Source organism: Lissotriton vulgaris, chromosome 7, assembly GCF_964263255.1.
Source record: "Lissotriton vulgaris chromosome 7, aLisVul1.2, whole genome shotgun sequence".
Classification (NCBI taxonomy): Eukaryota; Metazoa; Chordata; class Amphibia; order Caudata; family Salamandridae; genus Lissotriton; species Lissotriton vulgaris.
Window position 1 is genome coordinate 1604640325 of NC_141695.1, and position 19267 is coordinate 1604659591.

General features: G+C 41.0%; 1 protein-coding gene across 2 annotated transcripts in view; it reads right to left on the minus strand.

Moving 5' to 3' along the window:
- LOC147706079 (serine/threonine-protein phosphatase 4 regulatory subunit 1-like) overlaps positions 1 to 19267 on the minus strand; it is a 342243-nt gene that overhangs the window by 282716 nt on the left and 40260 nt on the right. The window contains exon 3 of one of the 2 annotated variants that reach the window (XM_086932522.1): positions 1130 to 1506. The exons of the other annotated variant lie outside the window; for it this stretch is intronic. Within the exon in view, the coding sequence (XP_086788648.1) occupies positions 1130 to 1271 (142 nt within the window). The 5' untranslated portion in view covers positions 1272 to 1506. The remainder of the gene's footprint in view (positions 1 to 1129; positions 1507 to 19267) is intronic. 2 annotated transcript variants of the gene reach the window in all.

Genomic DNA, 19267 nt, shown 5'->3' on the forward strand with positions numbered 1-19267 from the left:
CCCAAAAAATCATTAGAGGTTTTCCTATCTGTTGAAGAGCAATGTATGAAAATCCAACAGCTGCAAAAGTTTCTCAAATGGCCTTGACTGAAATGGCAGTAAATGAGTGGCAAAACTTATTTTGATCAAGTGCACTAGGTGACGGAAATATCTTTTACAAATGTAAAAACAGCAAATATTACATATCATACAAGTATTCATTTCTGTATTATATGAAACATTTTGAGAGTCAAGTATTTCACATAAACTGTCGGTTCTCTCATCAATAATCCATGCTGTTAATACCCCCAACATAAGTGTTTTTACCTTCAAATCTATTTCTCTTCTTCAGACCCAGTTCACAAAATATAATTCGGTAAACACTGCACAACATTTTTTCCTCATGCATGCAAGCATCATGCAACTTAATGCTAGGCCACTAGGCCTCTTAGCTTATAGGATTGGTTGGAATCTGGAAGCCATTTTTCATCCACTACAAAGGTTTTTTAAAATGGAACACTTATCTTGGCATTGAAGAATATCTATTTCTACGTTTGCTGCTGCTCTTCACTAAAATCAATATAAACACAGACTTTGAAACTTTTGAGGACGAACGTCAAATATTTGCCGGTTCATTTAATTAACACCATAAAACACATTTTCAAAATAACTATGTCCTTCCACCTAGCAACAGACCAACTAGATGACTTTGGTCTGGTTTAATTCATGTTATCAGTGATGTAACCCATATGCTATACCTCATACTCATAGTATTAATAGGAAATTACACTCCTAGTTCTACATATGTGCTCAAATAAACCATCTTGTGAGAAGCAAACTGCGGGGCAAATGGCACCTCTTTTTAACAATTTGCTTTATTTTGTGTTGCCTTGTAGATATTTCAGGATGTGTCTTCTGAAAATAGTATACCCCATTACAAGAAAATAAGAATTTTATTTGTACAGACTCTGCACGTTACTTTGCGAACTGGAGCAAAGGTCAATCAAAAATATACTAAAGATTACTAACGTTGTTTATTCCAGTTCGAATTGGCTATTTGGATAACTAAATTAATCTCATACTCAATATTTGCTTTCTTTGTTGCGAGTGTCGAAACAGAACTCAGGATAACCTAGTTTGTCCAACTTACCTTCCATTCGAGACATTCTCCCATCCATTTTGTTAATTTTAGTATAGATCATATCCAGGGTGACAGGTGTACTTGAGAAAGTTGTGAACGTCATTAGGGCAGCAGTGGATATAGTTGAAGTAGGCAAGTCCTTTGAAGCCATTGAAGGTATTAGGGTGACCAACGCAGGGCAAGATGCCCAGCTTTCATGTTGTAATTCTGGTGTTGCAAGTGAATGCGTATAGATCAAAATATATATCCAGTGATTTAGAAAGAGTAGAGGGAACCCCCTGCTGCAATCTATTCACTAAAGATTACGAATGAACTGTCGCAAAAGTGTCACAATGGGAAACCTTCTGCACGATCAGAACTCCCCTCTCTTAAAGCAGCGGAACTACCTAGAAAAAGAAAAGAAAAACACTAATATAGTGTTTAGTTCGCCAAAAAAGCAAAACCTTGGCAAAAGAAATGCAGATGACCCTACACAGAAATATTTTTAAAGTACCTTTTAGCAGAGCAACTGCACACCAGTTTTGATCAGCCACCATTATGGATGCCTGCAGTTATTTCATTCACTCCCCCTTACTTCCCAAAATGAAGCGAGGATGTAATGTAAAAACAAGACCTATGACTGACATACAAATTAGGTTACACAATTTATGAAATAACACTTCTAGGAATAAACTAGGAAAACACTAACCAGTCACTCATGGCTGCAAATAAATGCAAAACACCCCTGTGAAGATGGGGGCTCTACATCTCATTTCTCCTTATCTGCATATTAATATTCAGTTTTCAGAGTACCTATTCTTTTTAACTCTTAGAAGAAAAGCTTTGCAACATGGTCCTCACTGTATCAAACCTACTGAATGAACAATATGTTAAGAAAAGCAAAGTAGAAACTTCATGACAATTTAAGGCCATATTACAGGAAGCATTCCTTAGAACAATTTTATTAAATACAGAGATGGATGGAGGCATTCAGAAAGCACAACCAACTGTTGATATTGTATCAATCACTCACAAATAAGGGTTAGAAACTGCTTTGTGTAAATACCCTTTCGACATAGGGGAAAAATCGAGTCCAATCATCTTGCTGCTTCTCCGGTCCGCAGTTTTCCCAAAAAGGAAAATGTATTGTGGATTGCTGGTTTAACCAATAAATAGTGTATGGTAAGCACCTGTGATGAGACTTACTGTCAAGTTCGGACACTTATAGTTGTCAGCATTTCGAGTCAATGCCAAAAGCTTTCAAACTCAAGGAAAACAAACTCACCAATTCATTATCACATAACAAAAGAAATCAATATCAGTCCTTGTTCAGCATATACGCTGAAAGAATCTAGAACAAAAGCACAAATAAACAATGATGTAGCTAAGAGGAGATGAAACAGAGTTCAGCTGCACACTCACATTATTTCAGTTTTTTAAAAGATGTTGACTATTTATAAGAAACTAGCCGTAAGGGTGGGTTGGCACCGTCATATGGCTGAAAGCAGGGACAATATTTACCAATGCACAACCAACTCTGCCTAAAGAAGAAACGTGCACCGCCGGGAAGGTATGGCAGCCCCAAAACGAGGACGTTGTAGGGAAGGACCGTGGACAGTTCTTAGGTGGGAGTTTATATGTATACAAAGTGCGAGCAAGCAAGTGCAGGGAAGTGTGATTGTTTCAAAAGAGACGAGACGGGTAGGCAGAGATAAAATGTAAAAGAGGAAAAGGAGGAGAGGCTATAGAGAACCACCCTATCAAGCAATACAACAGCATTCACAAGACAGCTACAGGAGAAATGCAAACTAAAGAGTACTTAAATGAACAGACCTTACAAATCCTAAACTTTACGAGGAAAGGATTTGGCAAGTGTGAAGTGAAGTAAACACAATAAGTGCCACTCCAATTTTATTTTGATGGACAAAATTGATTATACTTAACAGGAACAAGTTTTAAAACTAAGAAAAGTTGTTTCTATTTTTCAGTAAAGATTTTGGAGAAATACTTGGCAAGAACCGATAATAGTAAGAATGCAGTAAAGCAAAATTTGGTAGTGGTGTTTCCCTAAATGGGAAAGGAACCGCGCTATCACTTATCAATTTGTTTAAAAGGACTCAAATGGGCTTTTAATTTGCTCTAACACCTTTAGTTAAGGCGGAGTGCTACACAGACCACTGTCACCCACTACCAAGAGTGACTATTACCAATCCAAAGGGTCGGTAAGTCAAGATGTGCACAATAGGGTCTAGGGAAGCACAATCCAAAGTAAATGTAAAACAAGTAATATGTAAATGTAAATGTACAGGAATTTATATAGCGCAAATCACCGAGCGGTTTCTAAGCGCTTGCTTAGGGAACCCGTCCTGGTATTCCCCTGTGAGATAACCCCGGCAGGGTATCCGCAAGGTGAAAGCCAGGCATCCCGCCGCGAGGGGCCGTTGTGGAGATTAAGCAAGTTATTGCCCAGAGTCGCAGAGTGTGAACCTGTGAATCGAGTAGGCACCGGAGCAAGAATTGTCAAGTCCATGGACATTTTAGGACTCAAGACCCCGCCGAGCCGGGAATTGAACCCTGGTCCCGGGCTGACCTCTGCTTCCAGGTCTGCCTCCTCTAACCAGTGAGCCACACCTCCACAAAAAGTTGACAAACAATTAAATAGGGTCCAATTGAAAATATCAGTGAGACTTCTTTTCCAGATAAGGTACAAGATCAATTATAGTCCATGTATGTTCATTTCTCCATTTATTCACAAGGCATCATAAAAAAGAATCAAGAGCAGCCAACACGTTTCGTCGGTACATCCAATCCGTACCATTACGCGACATAAGCGTTATCAAGCGGACTTGAAAATACATACCGAGCTTACAGCTATTCTACCGCTTTACAACAAATTGCACACCTTTAGACTTCCGCCGATGTTGCGTACCTACTGGGGAACGTCCATGCATTGGGGCCAAGACCAGACCTTTTATACTTATATTAAAGAGTGAGGCTACGATTCACCACGCTCTTATTTTTTCATTCAGCCTTGAAAAAGACATGGTACGGATTGGATGTACCGACGAAACACGTGTTGGCTGCTCTTGTTGATTCTTTTTTATGAAGCCTTGTGAACAAATGGAGAAATTAACATACATGGACTATAATTGATTGTGTACCTTATCTGGAAAAGAAGTCGCACTGATATTTTCAATTGGACCCTATTTAATTGTTTGTCTCAACTTTTTGTGATCACATATTACTTGTTTTACATTTGCTTAGGATTGTGCTCCACTTGACCCTATTGTGCAAATAGTAAGAATGCAATAGGCAACAATCTGTTACAAAATTACTATAAGGGTTTAGATTACCAACAAAGGTTAATCTATAACTTGGAGAGCATTGTCATTCAATTTCTTGCTCCAATGAATATTAATTTAAAAATATATTTTTGTTAACCTTACAGAGGTAAATGTTAATAAACACTCCAAATTAGGAAACATTTTAGACAAACTGCATATATAGTCGAATAAAAAGAATCCTTTTCTTCTACACTTGCCAAACCGACACTAGTGATGCTTTCTACTTGCCACAATAACAAACCGAACGTTCAAACCATGTGTGAGGCCAGAGACAGAAAATTATGGTATCTACTAAAAGGCCTGATGAGGTTATGAAACTCTTGTGAGGACTAAACTGCTATTAGGGATTAGAGTTTAAAGCAAACTCTGTTTACAAAGGTAGACAAAGACTCTCAGACTGCTTCAATTTGGAATGTGTGAGCAAAATTACAATTAACACATTCCCCCACAGAGAGTCTGGATGGTTAAACGTTTTTTTAAACCAAACACAACCAATAACGGTGAAAATAATGAAGGAAGAAAAGAAAAATTCAAAGTCTTCTTTAATTTGTTGCCTAGATGTGCTTTTATTTTTAGGGTTACATGTCCTTATAGCAGAAAGGTGATCCAGAAACAGATAGCCCTATGTTTTTATTGGAAAAAGATATTCCCAACAAATCAATTTGTCCACATCTTTAACACCTCTTTGTACAAAATATCTAAAACCTGCTTTCTTTTAAGCTCCTCGCCAATTACCAGCATGCCCTAACTCGAGCAAAGCCTACAATGGTTCTTTGTGGTTTGAATTCAAAGACAGAAAACAACCAGACTGAATATTAAGAATACCCATGCTCGGTTTTTATAGATGCCACTTTAATAGCCATTCTCCTTAGGTCACCCACCTAGCCTCAGCAGACTAGAGTTAGCTCAATTTCCACCTCCATTCTAACCCAGCAGCATGTTCATGCTTCTGAAGAACTCGGGTCCATTGAGCAGAAAAGCTGCTTCCCCTCAGAAGGCCTACCTCCATTCTTACTACCATGGGCACACACAAATCTACTGCAAAAGCACCCAACACTTACAATCTTTTGTAACACTACACGGATGGTGTCCAGCAATGAGATGTACTAGGTTCCAAATTGGGTGGCATAAACTGCCAAAATAAAGTTGCTAGTGAATGCTATATTTACAAGCAGCTGAACTGTCTTGGGATTCTTTTAAGCAGTGCTTAATGGTGGCGTTGTCTCCTTAATACAATATAATGATCAGCTGACGGCTGACAAGGTCTACACAAAAAGGTGACTTGGAGATTTAAGGATCTCAAAATAAATGCTAGTTGTAACAGGATACCTAAACTCTTATTCACCAGATGAATCTGGTAAACCTCCTCTGCTTGGTGCTTATCTAAATGTCCCCAAAAAGCAATGGAAGGATATTGACAAAACTGGATTTTATAACAAGACAGAAAACTATGCTTATGTTCCGTTAATGATTTTTATTCTTGCCTCCAACAACAGCACATTCTCATAGGTGATCCCTGTTGGCCAGCATAACTGGGTCATCTGCCACAGAATTCAGTAGACAGAAAGTGGAGGGCTCTCTGAGGAGGTTCTTCACTTTAAGTAAAGGCATGCAAATGCTGCCCAAAGACCACTGAAGGACTTTCGGGATATGTTCTAAATAATGTAGAATGGTAAAGATAGGTGGCATATGCAACAATAAATAACACCGACGATAGACTTGTGCTGGATTCTGATGATGTATGTCTGTCAAAAAATAACTTGAGCTGCCTCAATTGTATTCAGAAGGAGTCTCTTGAAAGGTAGAGGAAATTAGATGCAAAAGTCCGAGATAATTAACATCCCACTTCTTGGACTATAGCTGTTAGGCAATATTTGTTGGTAATATTAGATTGTAAGATGCTGTTACCACCTTGTTGTGCTGGTACAGCTTGCCCAAGATCTGTCCTTTCCAGACAAAGAGGCTGGAGAGCACATTTTAGTGGCTTGTCCAGTGGCTATGTGCACTACCAAAGGACAGTCCGACTTAGACCCCCCCCACTCAAGCCATTCCCCAAGGTATCACTGCTAATCTCACATTCCTCAATCAAGACTGAAAAGAGACCATCTCTGGAAGTTCCATCAAAATTAACAAGAAGCATTTCAGTCACACTGATGCTCAATTTCGTGCACAAAAGTTTCATTCTGTTTACTCAAAACCAGTAAAACTTTGTTTATTTCTTTCACTGAATTCAGGTGTCTGACAGTTCATGCAACACGTCTATAAGGATTCGTGACCAAGAGAGGTGGTTATTGAGTAACAGCACCAAGAGAGTCTGGGTATATACTCCATCCTCTTTTAACGGTTTCTGGTAAATTCAGACCAGTTCTGGGCTTAAGAGGGAAACTATTTTGTGGGACACGAGCCCTTCAAAATGGCAGCCAGTCAGGAGTTCATTCTGCAATTTCTCATGGTGATTTCCTGATCGTTGTACATTCACCTGATGCACAAGTGAATATTCCTATTTATCAAAAAAGTTGCTGGTCTGAGATATTGTGGTTAGTCAGCACATGCCAGTCTGCAGTACTGCCCTTCAGTTTTGCCGCAGTCCACATATCTTTCCTCAAAGTATCAGTGTTGGTGGTGGGTCTCTAGAAGTTACTAAGTGTCCTTCTTTAAGGTGAGTCCAATTCTAGGCATTTCTGGAAGACACTCTTGCAAAGGGGTTTCTGATAAAGATGGACAAAAAAAGCAACAAATCAGTAATTCTTCATGGCCAGCATCACAAAAATGGACAGTATTCCTGAAGATGGGTGGAATGCCTACCGCATAATATGGCTCTTCACTTGCCCAAACTGCAAGCTGTGGTGGAAGGGGGTGACTTAAGGTACAGTGCCTCATGACAGCCATCAGCTGTGTTTCTATGTGCCCACAGCTACCTCAAGCTATTGGTGAACCAAGTCCTCCGTTACTGGAGGAAAGAAGACTGTGGCTATGATGGTAAGCAAGGCAGAGATCAAGTCTGATGGTTCAAGAGAATCTTATGGTTTGAGTTAGTTTACCTCTTGGTGGGATGCCTTAGCCGCACTCCCCTAAGCTACATATTGCCATGACCACGTATGCCAACCAGTAGCTCTGGCGCATTACAAAGAGAGGCATTGATCTTGTGGTCATTTTTCAATCCTTTGCCAGTCTTTACCTCAAAGATTTAGAGGTTAGACTGTTACAGTGGCAACAGACAACGAAGTAGCAAGGGTATGCATAAATGAAATAGGGATATTAGGTGACCCCTGATCAAAGGCAGTGGGGCATGAAGCTTGATCCTGCACAAATGCAAACACTAATGCTCAAGGGATGGAGAACATGGGGTTAGGTAAACTAAGCTGAGACTTTCTCCATTCGTCTGACAGTTTGAATAGTATAGATTAGGAAAACGCTGCATGAGAGGTCTGACTGTAAGTACTGTGGAGAGGGGTTAATGCTGCACCCCGGAGTCTCTCTGCAAACATTGTGTCAGGATGTTTTACTGTTTTGTTTGATAAATATTATTTCAACCTCTAAACTCAATGATGAAACTTGTTCCCTCACCTATTTTCTCATGCTTTTTCCGCCTCCCATCTCACCATTACTTTCCATCTGCAACCCAATGCACCAGTATCGCAATTAAGGCTGGCTACTGAGAGAGGATTCAGATTTACTATAATTGTGTGCCTAATTAAAAATATGAAAATTGTGGCACTAAAATTAGAAGTTCGGCACATTGCAAAACTGTATTTTCCTAGGCTCGACCAAACTAGGATCAAACTTGGCCTAAAAGCCATATTGCATTATAATGCAGCCATGATGAGCATTTTAATTTTTTCCCTCATCACACATAGCAAAATGTGCACTATAAAATACTCAAAATTGACATGCTGTTCTCAAAGAACTCCAGAAGAAGCCAATTCAAGGCTATTCTTGTATGTACTACTGCAGGCCAATTCATAATATGGGACTGTCATTGTTTGAGTGTAACTAGATTTGTACTGACACCACAGATTTTATTAGGCCACTAGGATTAGATTAATATTTATTTAGGGGATGATATTGGGATGGTGTTAGATGATGCTGTATTACATTTAGTATAGTGATTTGTCAATTTGTGCAAAGAGTCTATCACCTTACACCGACAATACGATTGTCACTGTGTATTTTGTTATAAAAGGGCACCAATTGGGAAATGAGCAAAATATGGTTTGCCCTGACTTTAGAGAGAGGGCCCACGCTTGCTTAGGATTTAACATTTTTTACTGAGATAGGACTTTATATCATTCTCTCTTCTGTATTTGATTGAGCCTTATTCTAAATCCCTATATTGACTGAACATATATTTTGACTAACTTTATGATTATGGCCTTCTGTATTGCACTTTAATAATTTAATAAACCTTCATCGTTTCTAAACTCTACTGGACTTGAGCCTTTTTGACTTGAGGCTTATTTAATGGACTATGCTCATTTGAGGTCAATTGTGTGATCTGTTGGAGCACATTGGTTCATATATTCTGTAGGTCCCCGATCCTGCATAGGCGCTTTGTCTTAAATCAACTGATATGGTAGCATAAACACTACCAAAAACTGTTCAGCCAAGTGAAATAACTGCAATTGGAGAAGAGAACGCCATACACAAGACCCTTTTATGGCTAGACCTTGTCCCATCATATGCCTTCTGCTGCTCCCTCTTTTCCATCTCTCCTGTTTCACCCTCACATGTTACTGGAGACAGGAGTGAGGTAAAATGTGAATAAACAAACAATACTGCATACAGGGATATTTTGTAAGTGGTTTAGGGATTTCACCAGCCTTGGCGGGAGACCTTTGCACCAATGGTGATTAAATTATAAAGGGAAACAAGGTGGCCAGCTTCCCAAGCCTCTCTCCACACACCAATTTCTTGCAGTTTGAATTTTGGAAGGTACGCATTAGTTGATTTAGGCAAGCGTGTGTCCGGTGCTGCCCTTAGGCTACAAAAAGATCATGACTTTCTTACATTGGCAGGGTAAAAAGCCTGAGTGGCTATGTACAGCTTCAAGGAGAAAGGACTTTGGTGAGGGAAACAGATGCATCGGTGACTGCACAGGTACTTGCAGGCAAACTGCTTTATTACACATCAGAGCCTTCACATCTAAGATCATTACTCCTCCCTAACTAACTTCCGGTGCCCCACTTTAATCAGGAACAGAATCCGGAGAGGCTGCTGGGTGGACTGAAGGTTAATTGGGACAGAGTCAACCAGAAGAAAAGACATAAAAAATCCATAGTAGGAAAAGAAAGTCTAGAATATGGGCAAAAGAATTTTTGAAGAACATCATACCAATATGTAACACAGGTCTGTCTGTCTAGGGTGACTCACCCGCAGAGTACCATAATGAGACAAAGACAACTAGATTAGTAGGTACTCCGCTATTTTCTCTTAAAATATTTGGTATGATTAGCAATAGAAGCTGCTGATATCAGTAAGTGATTTTGCCAACACCTGTACGCTCCCCAAATATCAATTTTTTTAATGTCTTGGGGAGGAGATCTACAAATATAATTAAAACCACAATTGGCAATGCAGATAGGTCTGGCTTTACAAGAATGTTGTATGACAATACAAGTAAATAGCATGGGAATTAATATGTATTTGTCTGGAAGTAAGGTACTGTAGTATACTACTGTACACGGTACGGGAGCACAAGATGAAGGTTGTATTGGTGTAGGTTGAACAGTTGCACTGTGAAGCCAGAACAACATAAAAAAAACATGCAAGTTAAAGACTGCCCTACTCTTATGTGTGGTCCTGCTAAAGGAGGAAAAACATCTTATTATCTAAGCCATTTTATCAGCATTCCAATGTCATGTGTGTGCCCCCAGAAAGTTCAGGCAGCTGGATAAATAAACAAGATGGTCCTAGCTGCGTGGAGGGCAAGTACTTAGTTCTGCCTAATCAAAATAAGGATTCCTGGACCACAACCTGTGTGTGGAGCCAAAGCCCCTCTCTAGTAATGTTCAGATAATGGTCTGGCAACAGCTGCTCCATCAAGAAAGACCATAAAAACAACCACAGTAATAAGACGTTTTGATGCACTAACTTCAGTTTTTGACCTATACATGCTATGGAAGGTATCCATTTTGTTACCTGTTTGCTTAATTCATATATGACCCTTTCTACCAAATTCTTTCTTGTGGCTTTAAACGGATTCTTTAGGATGAAGACACAAGTTACACAAAAAATTACTGGTGATGTAACTACTGCTGCAATGTGATTATGCAACTGTCCAACAAAAGTGGAATGCTAGAAGAGCAATAATTATTTGAACCTCAATGAGCACAAAACTGAAATTTTGTCCAGCAAGCTCACCCCCTTTTGGACTTTTGTTGCTGGTCAGCATCGCTGAGCCCTAAGACTCCTATGTCCAATTGTGTAAGGAACCTGGGTATAAAGCCTAATACTCGGTTACCACTGCTGGTCACCCAGAACAATTCAGTGGTTAAGTCATGTTTTTTCCAGTTTAGTACTTTAAAGCATAGTCTACATTTGTTTGCTTTTCGCATAGGATTCAGGTTTAAATGTATTTATTTAATCTCAATATAACTACTGTAATTCAATCAATCTTTGTCTGCCAGGTAATCTCATCAAAGTTTGCAAATGATCCAACATTATACATTTGCCAGTGTTCATTGCCATAATAGCCCTGTAGTGGGAATTGTTAGCACTTCAAATAAAAAATAAATAAAAAGAAGCGCATTGCAGACTATGCCCCCACAGCATACAAAGATATGTGGGGGGAGACTGCCACTCGCCACACCTTCCTCGCACGCAAATGTGCAGCTCCCTTTCAATCTAATCTCCATCAGAGGAGGACGGGGGGAGGGGGGTGTGGTGTGAGGGCAGCTATTTCTAGAATGTACTTCCTTTTCTCTGCTTGCTTATAAGGTAAATATTTATTTTTCAATGGCCACATGATTAGATAACATTTTCTGATCTCAAGACTATTTGTGATTCGCAAATTAGCAAACGTCGATATGTGGACTCAAAAAGACTGCCTTTAGGTCATTAAGTCATGCAAACCTTTGGGACTTTGTGGCAATGCCAACACCAAACATGGCATTACATCATCAGATGATAAAGTTGCAGGATATCTGTTTGAGTTAATGACCTTTCAGAAATGTGAACTCTTAACCCAATAACACTGAAAGTCTTTTTTAGGTCTCGCCTACGCAGCGCGCATTCGCTACCTAGAAGGACCTTTCGCTCTCGCTCTGCTCTTTTTGGAAGCACATAATCGTGCTTGTGGCGGCATCCACCTTGCAGGAGCGAGCAGGGGTGTGCCTCTAGCACGAGTAGGTGCTTCCAAAAAGAGCAGACTGTGCACATATATATGATTAGTTGTGATGACTGTCTGTGCCATTGAGCAACGCCAGTTTTCGTAAGTAGATATATTTGAATTCTTGACATATTCAAAGTAGTGTGTTGAGTATGACGGCTCATACTTGTGGTGACCTGCAGGTCAGGAGTTTTTTTTTTTTAAACTTTATTTTTGGTAAGGTCAGGAGTTTAATTACCGAGAGGGCACCTGGGTCTTCCATCTTTGAAAAGTTGATACTAGAGTAGCATTAAGAAGTATTTTTAAGCCGTATCTCTCATATACTTCTCTCTGCGTACACTCCGTGTTGCTGTCTTTTTCATGGGTCTCGCCCCTCTCCCCGTGATTGCATGTGTTCTTCTCCCCATTGCTTCCCCCGCCTGCTCTCTCCTGTTTAGCTTTAGCTTCCCCTCGCGCTCTCCCTCTTGTTCCTCTTGCACCCTTTCCTCCGTGCAGCTTCCAGTACCACACTTGCCTCAAAAAAAAAAAAACACTTTGCTGGTTTTTTTTTCTTTTTGGTTAACGATCCAACAAGGATAGGCATCTATAAAGAAAAAAAAACTTGCATCATTTGTAGATATGCGCGCACCTAAACACTGACAGCCGACCTGGTTAAATGCTTTAGCCACGCTGTACACAAACACAGACACATTGAATATGTAGCTGTGCGCCTAACTTCAAAATCAGCGTCCTTCTTTCCTTGGCAGATTATGCCGTAGACACAGAAGACGCACTTATGCGGTAAAATCCCCACCTTTGGCAAGTAATATGGCAGTACTTCTTATTGCAATTTGTAATACACTAGAACATTCTTGACATTGACCATTTCGATAAGAGTAAAACACATTAACCAAGGTGTACATAATCAGCTTCCGACACTGTGTTCTAACAGTTAATCTCTCTCACCATTTCCAGCAGCTGCAAGAATCCCATGGGGTGTTTCCATTGTGCATTTTTTAAAGTTGAATGTTACTGGTATCAGACTGGTTGCCCTGGTTCTTGTGGGTTATATTTTGTTAAATTTTGCGAGTTGTGTGTAAGGCTAAAAGATGCCTATATTCGGGTAATATTTACGGGGGTGGAAAGAGCGCTCCTCGAACTCTTTAGCACACAATTTAGTTTGGATCCTTTGAAACAATGTTTATCAATAACCAGCAGGTGCTCCATGTTAGACAATGTTGTTTTCTTTATCTCTCGGGATAACTTAAAGGTACCTGCCTGGATTAACAAGGGAAGTTTTGTTTTTTAATTAAATAAATGCTTGTTTGGCTAAGAGATCGCTTGGCTGCTTTATAAACCTCTAATATATTCACACATGTATACATAGAGGGTCCTTTAGGTATCGCTTTACTGAATGTTTTAGCTATTGGCATTGCATTAGCAACCCCAATAGCTCAAACCTTCAGTAATGCGAGGCCTATTGCATTGCAAATGCTTGTTACCCATACAATCACAAGAACACATTATGGTTCTTCAAGAGGAACTGTAATAAAAGATGATATCTACTTATTGCTTTAGGGAGTCAAATGCAGTGATCGGTTATAAAAGTGGCATTTTAAATTTGCAACTTAGTTTTCTGTGTTTCAAGCACGGTGGTCCTAGTTATGGAAGCAAGGCTTGAATAAGCTACCATTCACTGAGTAATGTAGGATGTGTAATTTGCTCAAAAATATCAATAATATTTAATGAATTAGAAAATTAAACTATTTCCCATCTCGCTCAAAAGCTTTGGGTTTATTTCATGTTTGCGTTTTGCTAGGATTATATATGCATGCATTTTAACCTTGTGAATACACATGTACATATTAAAGAAAAATACCTTTCACATCTTCCTTTTTCTCCACTAACTCATCCCAAACCATTCAGACTACAATTGACTCCCATAAATGCTTTCCAAACCACTTTCTGACTACATCCAACTAACTGGTGCACATGTTCACAACACCCCAATACCATTCGATATCTTTCCTTCACTAATCTATTTCAATTACTCTATTCATAATCAAAGCAATAGAGTAATCATATGAGATCTCAAGAGCACACATTTAACACAACTAATCCTACAAGTAAACAGACTCTCATATTACTAATCTACTACCTATTGCCCTAACCTTTGGTTACGGAATAGAGTGTTACTTACTGAAAAGCGCTTCAACTCTTTGTCATGAGTAGAAAGCGTTGTATAAATACAATTTTCATTTATATTCTCGCAGTTAAAATTCCCTATTACTGTTTCAGACTAGGGCCATGCTGCAACAGACTCTGCAAAGCCATCAAGTTCAATAAATAGCTTGAGCACCTATGGCACAGCAAGATTGAGTACTGTAATACTTAGGGAGACTCACTTAGGAAAAGCATGATATATAGAAATGTATGTGCTAATCTTAAATACTGGCAATTCATTAGTGTAGAAACCTCTCCATCATTTTTAGCTTTTCTGGAAGACTGATTACAAGAGTAAGCACGGTAAAACAAAGCGTATTAGCTTAGCCAATACTGGTTTTGTCCAGTGACATGCCTTAAGTACAATGGTAAACCCAAACTGTGCCACACTATGCAAGCTGAAATACAATGAGTTCTCAATCGGTCTGGGGTAGATTATTTTCCTGATCAGAGGGGACATGGCTTAAAAGTTCAGCATGTTTAATTCCGCCACTGCTTTTGTGATTGTTGAGCCCACCATGAAGGTAGTTCTGTTCTCTGCTTTGGTCCGAATTGTGGTCACTCCTGATGTGAATTACAGTGAAGGCTGTTTTTGCTCCAGCAGTGGCAGACAAATGGCTGTTGCTCTAGGCCCTGCTGAGGTTACAACTGTAGTTGCTGCTGTTGTGGTAGCTTTGTTGGTGCTATGGTCCCTGCTGTGCTAGAAACTGTTGCTGCTATGGTCATATTGGTCTCCTTGTTGTGGTCCCTGCTGTGGTTTCAACCATGGTGAAACTTTGCTCCCTGCTTTGCTTGCAACTTAAGTTCGGGCCACCTTCCGTGGTTTTTACTGCTCAATTGTACACTTAAGCTAAGCTGACGTTTCAAAGCTTGCAGGCTAGGTAAATTCCTGTGTCGCCATCAGAATGAAAAATATAATTCAAGGGCATGACTGCCAGAGTAGTCAAATTCCTTCCACCAAAACATTTACAAAATAGAAGGACCAAAAGCTACCCCCAGACAAGGAGACCAAAAGGTATCCCCAGACAAGGAGCCCAAAATTAATCTCTCCAACATTTGTTTAAAGATGCATTGGTGTTGAAGGCATGAATAACTAAATCAAGAGAGAATGCAAGGTATAACGTAGCCAAGAGTGATTGATTCAGAGAAATACTGGCAGTGCAGTACCAGTCACTGCTTAGCCCATCAAGGGGTTAAAGCTGTAGTCATTGCTGATCTTGAAGGTAAACTGATCACTTTTTAAGTCTGGCCCAAGCCAAGCCTTTCTGATTTTGCTAAAATAATACTTATATGTTTTTGGCCTGGCCTCTTCTGCTATTGGTCTATTATGGTCATTCACATTTTTCGTCTGCCCACTACAGTATATAGCATTGGGCAGTGGATCAGCCTACTTCAGCCATTGGCTAACTTTACTTTAAGTGACAAAATTCTGCCCTTTCACAAGGAGCAAATCCATATACTAAGTAGTTTTCTTCAGGACCAGGGAATATTATGGCAATGTATGCTTTTTTGGCCCAAAACATGTTTTGCTTTCAGGCATGTTTTTGTTTCAGCTTGTAGAGGACCTTGGAGCTTTCCAACAGTACAGTTTTTGCAAACACCATGAAACAACAAGCACTTACAAGAACAAAAGGCTGTCAACATTAGCTCCATTTACTTTGCCAATGCTAGTATTTACAGTCAGCAAAACAGATTGAATGGCAAAAAAACTGAATAATCTTTGCATATTGATACAATATATGAAAAGCACGCTGCACCTAGAAACACAACTTTAAAGAACACTTAAGAAATGTCACTACAGAGACACCTCGAATAATTGGTAGGGTTAACCACTTATCACACTTTGTCTATGTCCACACTGTGCTGACGTTTGCATTTTAAATAACTCAAAACATATCTCTTCACCTAAGAAATCGTAGTCCCTTGCAATGTGTGATCTACTGGAAGGACACTCTAGGTATAATGTTCTAAACCCATCACCATCATCCCATGTCTAACTGACGAGAACTTGTACAGGGCTTTTTTCCCCACTCTTATCCACCCAATAAAACGTAACCAAATATGACAATGAACCCATTCTTACACTCTCAACCAAATTTGAATCCGTCACACTAATCTACCATGAGGGAATGAGAAGAATTCTATAGTGAGGGTATGAAAGTATTCCCACCTGGACCAAAGAGAAATTCATTTAGCACAGTTTTTTAGAGAATGGTGCAGAAAGGTTGAGGAGAAGATTAAAAACCTGCAATGAGCTCACCATGCTGCATGATAAGCTTACAAAGTGAAACGAAAAGAAATAGGAGGGAAGCCGCGGACACAAAGGTAGTTACAGTGACTTAATTTAACACAAGAAATGTAAGCTGAGAAATATACATTGATGTTCTAAGTTTTTTATTAGCCTCTTCTGTAGTGCTTATATTGAGGGGGAAATACAAATGTCACAATATAAGGATATGTTGAACACTGTTGACCGGATCACGCTATCTGTGTTGTTTCCAAAATAATATCAAGGAAGCGATGTCACAGTGCTCTGACTCCTTGCCAACCATCTGAAGTGCTTGTCAGGAAACCTTTTGCCACTGTTTATCCAGTTTGGATGTGATGGTTCTATTTTGCAGAGTGATTTTGTCAGAAAAGGTCAGAACTTACATTAACTTTAAGAGTCAAAGTTAGAAAAATAGCTGTTAACTAGGGCCTTTGGGAGGAGCTTCGCGCGCGTTTAAAGATGGCCGCTTGAGCTTAGGGCTCCCGAGACCCCTGTTGCCCCCCGGTTACATCCTGTCACTTATCCTGATGCCTGAAGGTGGATTATTGTAGCGGAACCGACGTAGAAGCGGGCACTGAAAGTCGCATCCCGAACGACCGCCGGGAACCGAAGCTAGAGAGCCGAGAGGTTTACGGCCTGCTTGGATTGAATGCCCGGGGACTTGAGTTGGCACTGGATCCAGGCCGTAGTGAATCAACAACGGAGCCAGGGACCGGAAGTCGCCGGTCCAGCCTCGCAATTGAGCTTTGTTTCCCGAGTTGACAAGCGAGCCCCCAGTGCCTCCGCTATGGAACATATCAGATAAACCCTGATTGAATGGCAAACAATTGGTGAACTAAAGAAGAACTGGTGTTCACTTGAGGGCCCGGATTGCGGAGTTATATCCCTTTGTCTTGGGATCGCACTCATGAGTGTGCTGAAACTCGTGCGGTAAAAACTTGGGTTTTGCTGTGTTTCTGGCACACCGAGCCTGGCAGAACACCCTTGAAGGACAAAAGTGAAGAATCTTGCCTGTATAGCTGGTCCACCTCGGGACGGGGATTGCGTATCTTGCTCGTTGGAAGATTCTAAAATGGCGACCAAGCCGGAGGTGGAAAAACCGCAATCGAAGGCTGCTAGGGGAGCAAGATACACCCAAACTAATAAACTGGACCGGTATACGCAAACTAAAGGTTCGCCTGCTGGATTGGGGAAATCGCAAGAAGGAGCAGTCGAGGCCTCGATCATGACAATGGCGCCTACGCTACAGGACGTGATGGCCGCCATTGAGGGGGTGAAGGCCTCCCTTGGTCAGAAGATGGAGTCCTTGGATCACAAACTGGACACGGTCTCTATTGAAGTTAACTTAATTCGAGCGGACCTCACGAAAACGAGTGAAAAAGTGAAGTCCTTGGATGTCAACACGGCTAGCCTTACAGATGATGTGGCACAGTTACAATTGGAAGTCCAGACTCTTAGGACCTCTGGTGAACTTGTAAGCCGCAAACTAGACGAATTCGAAGGGAGGGCCCGAAGAAATAATGTACGCATTATTGGAGTACCGGAGAAAGCAGAAGGACAGACCGCTGATCTTTTTGTGGAGGACATTATAACCAACCATCTTAAGCCCAAAGGCCTGGGAAATTTCTTCACTGTGGAAAGAGCACACAGGGTTCCCGGAGGAAGGCCGCGAATTGGAGCTCCACCTCGGCCGTTAATAGCGAGAATATTTAATTTTAGGGACAGAGATGCCATCCTGCTGGCTCCCAGATCTGGAGGCCCCCTAAAATATTAAAACTCTTCCATCAGCTTCTTTCGGGATTTTACGCAGGCGGTCCAGAAGCAAAGACAGAGCTTTATGGGTGTCAAACAGAAGCTCCGTGACAAGGGACTCAAGTACGCCATGATGTACCCTGCCAAACTGAGGATTGAACATGACGACAGGGTCTACTTTTTTGATACTACAGAAATTGCCTCGGACTGGTTGGACAGTCTCTCCCCTCGAGATGAACCCAGGAGACAAAGTAGGGGGGAAGATGAGGGTTCGCAAGAACAAGAATGAGGAAAATTATGGTTGCTGGAGGGACCGGGGTTAGTCGGGGAACGAACTATTGACGTAACATTTTTGCTACCATGCTTATCACACATGTTGGTTCTGTAGGCACAAGACTGTTGAGGGGTCATACGGGGAACTGGTGGGTCTTTCTCCTCCTCAGATTTACTTTTTGGTAGTTTTTAGTTAGTTTATGGGGTGACAGGCACACTGCAAGTTGGGGATCCGCAATAGTCGTGAGCAGGGGTGCAGGGTGGGGTGAAGAAACGGTTGGGGGGGTGTTTTGTTGTTTTCATGTTTCTGTTTTTTCAAGGGATTGTATTTCAAGACTTCGAGTTGAATAGTAGCATGTTCGTGGTGCAGGAGTCGGAGGGGGGGTCGAGCCCTTTTCATGTTTTATGATGGGGGTAGGGGGTTGAGGGTGTTGTCTTGGAATGTAAATGGGTTGGGGGACAAAATCAAACGTAGTGTGGTTTTACAATTTCTCAAACGTCACGCCCCTGATGTGGTCCTATTGCAAGAGACGCATTTGGTAGGGAATTCTTGTAAAGCGATGCATAGAATGGGATATCGGCTGATTGCGCATGCGGGATTCACTTCGGGGTCCAGGGGAGTTGGGATCCTTCTCAAGAAGTCTCTCCTGATGGTAACAGATGCTGTTGTAGAGGAGGATAGGGGAAGGTACATAGCGGTTTCTGGACGATGGGAGGGTTACACTCTTTCCTTAGCATCGATTTATGTTCCCCCAGGTATGCAGGCAACTACTTTCACTGACTTAGGGAAGGTTCTTCTGAACCTCCCGAGGGGATTGTTGATCGTGGGTGGTGATTTCAATGCTGTCCTATCCGGAGTCATGGACAGGCATCCGCCTAGAGATACGGGGCGGGCGCTAAGATGACTTCCTGATTTTATGTATGCCTTGGGTTTGGTCTACGGCTGGAGATTGTTTCATCCGGATCAACGTCAATACACCTTCCATTCGGGTGCCCATGGC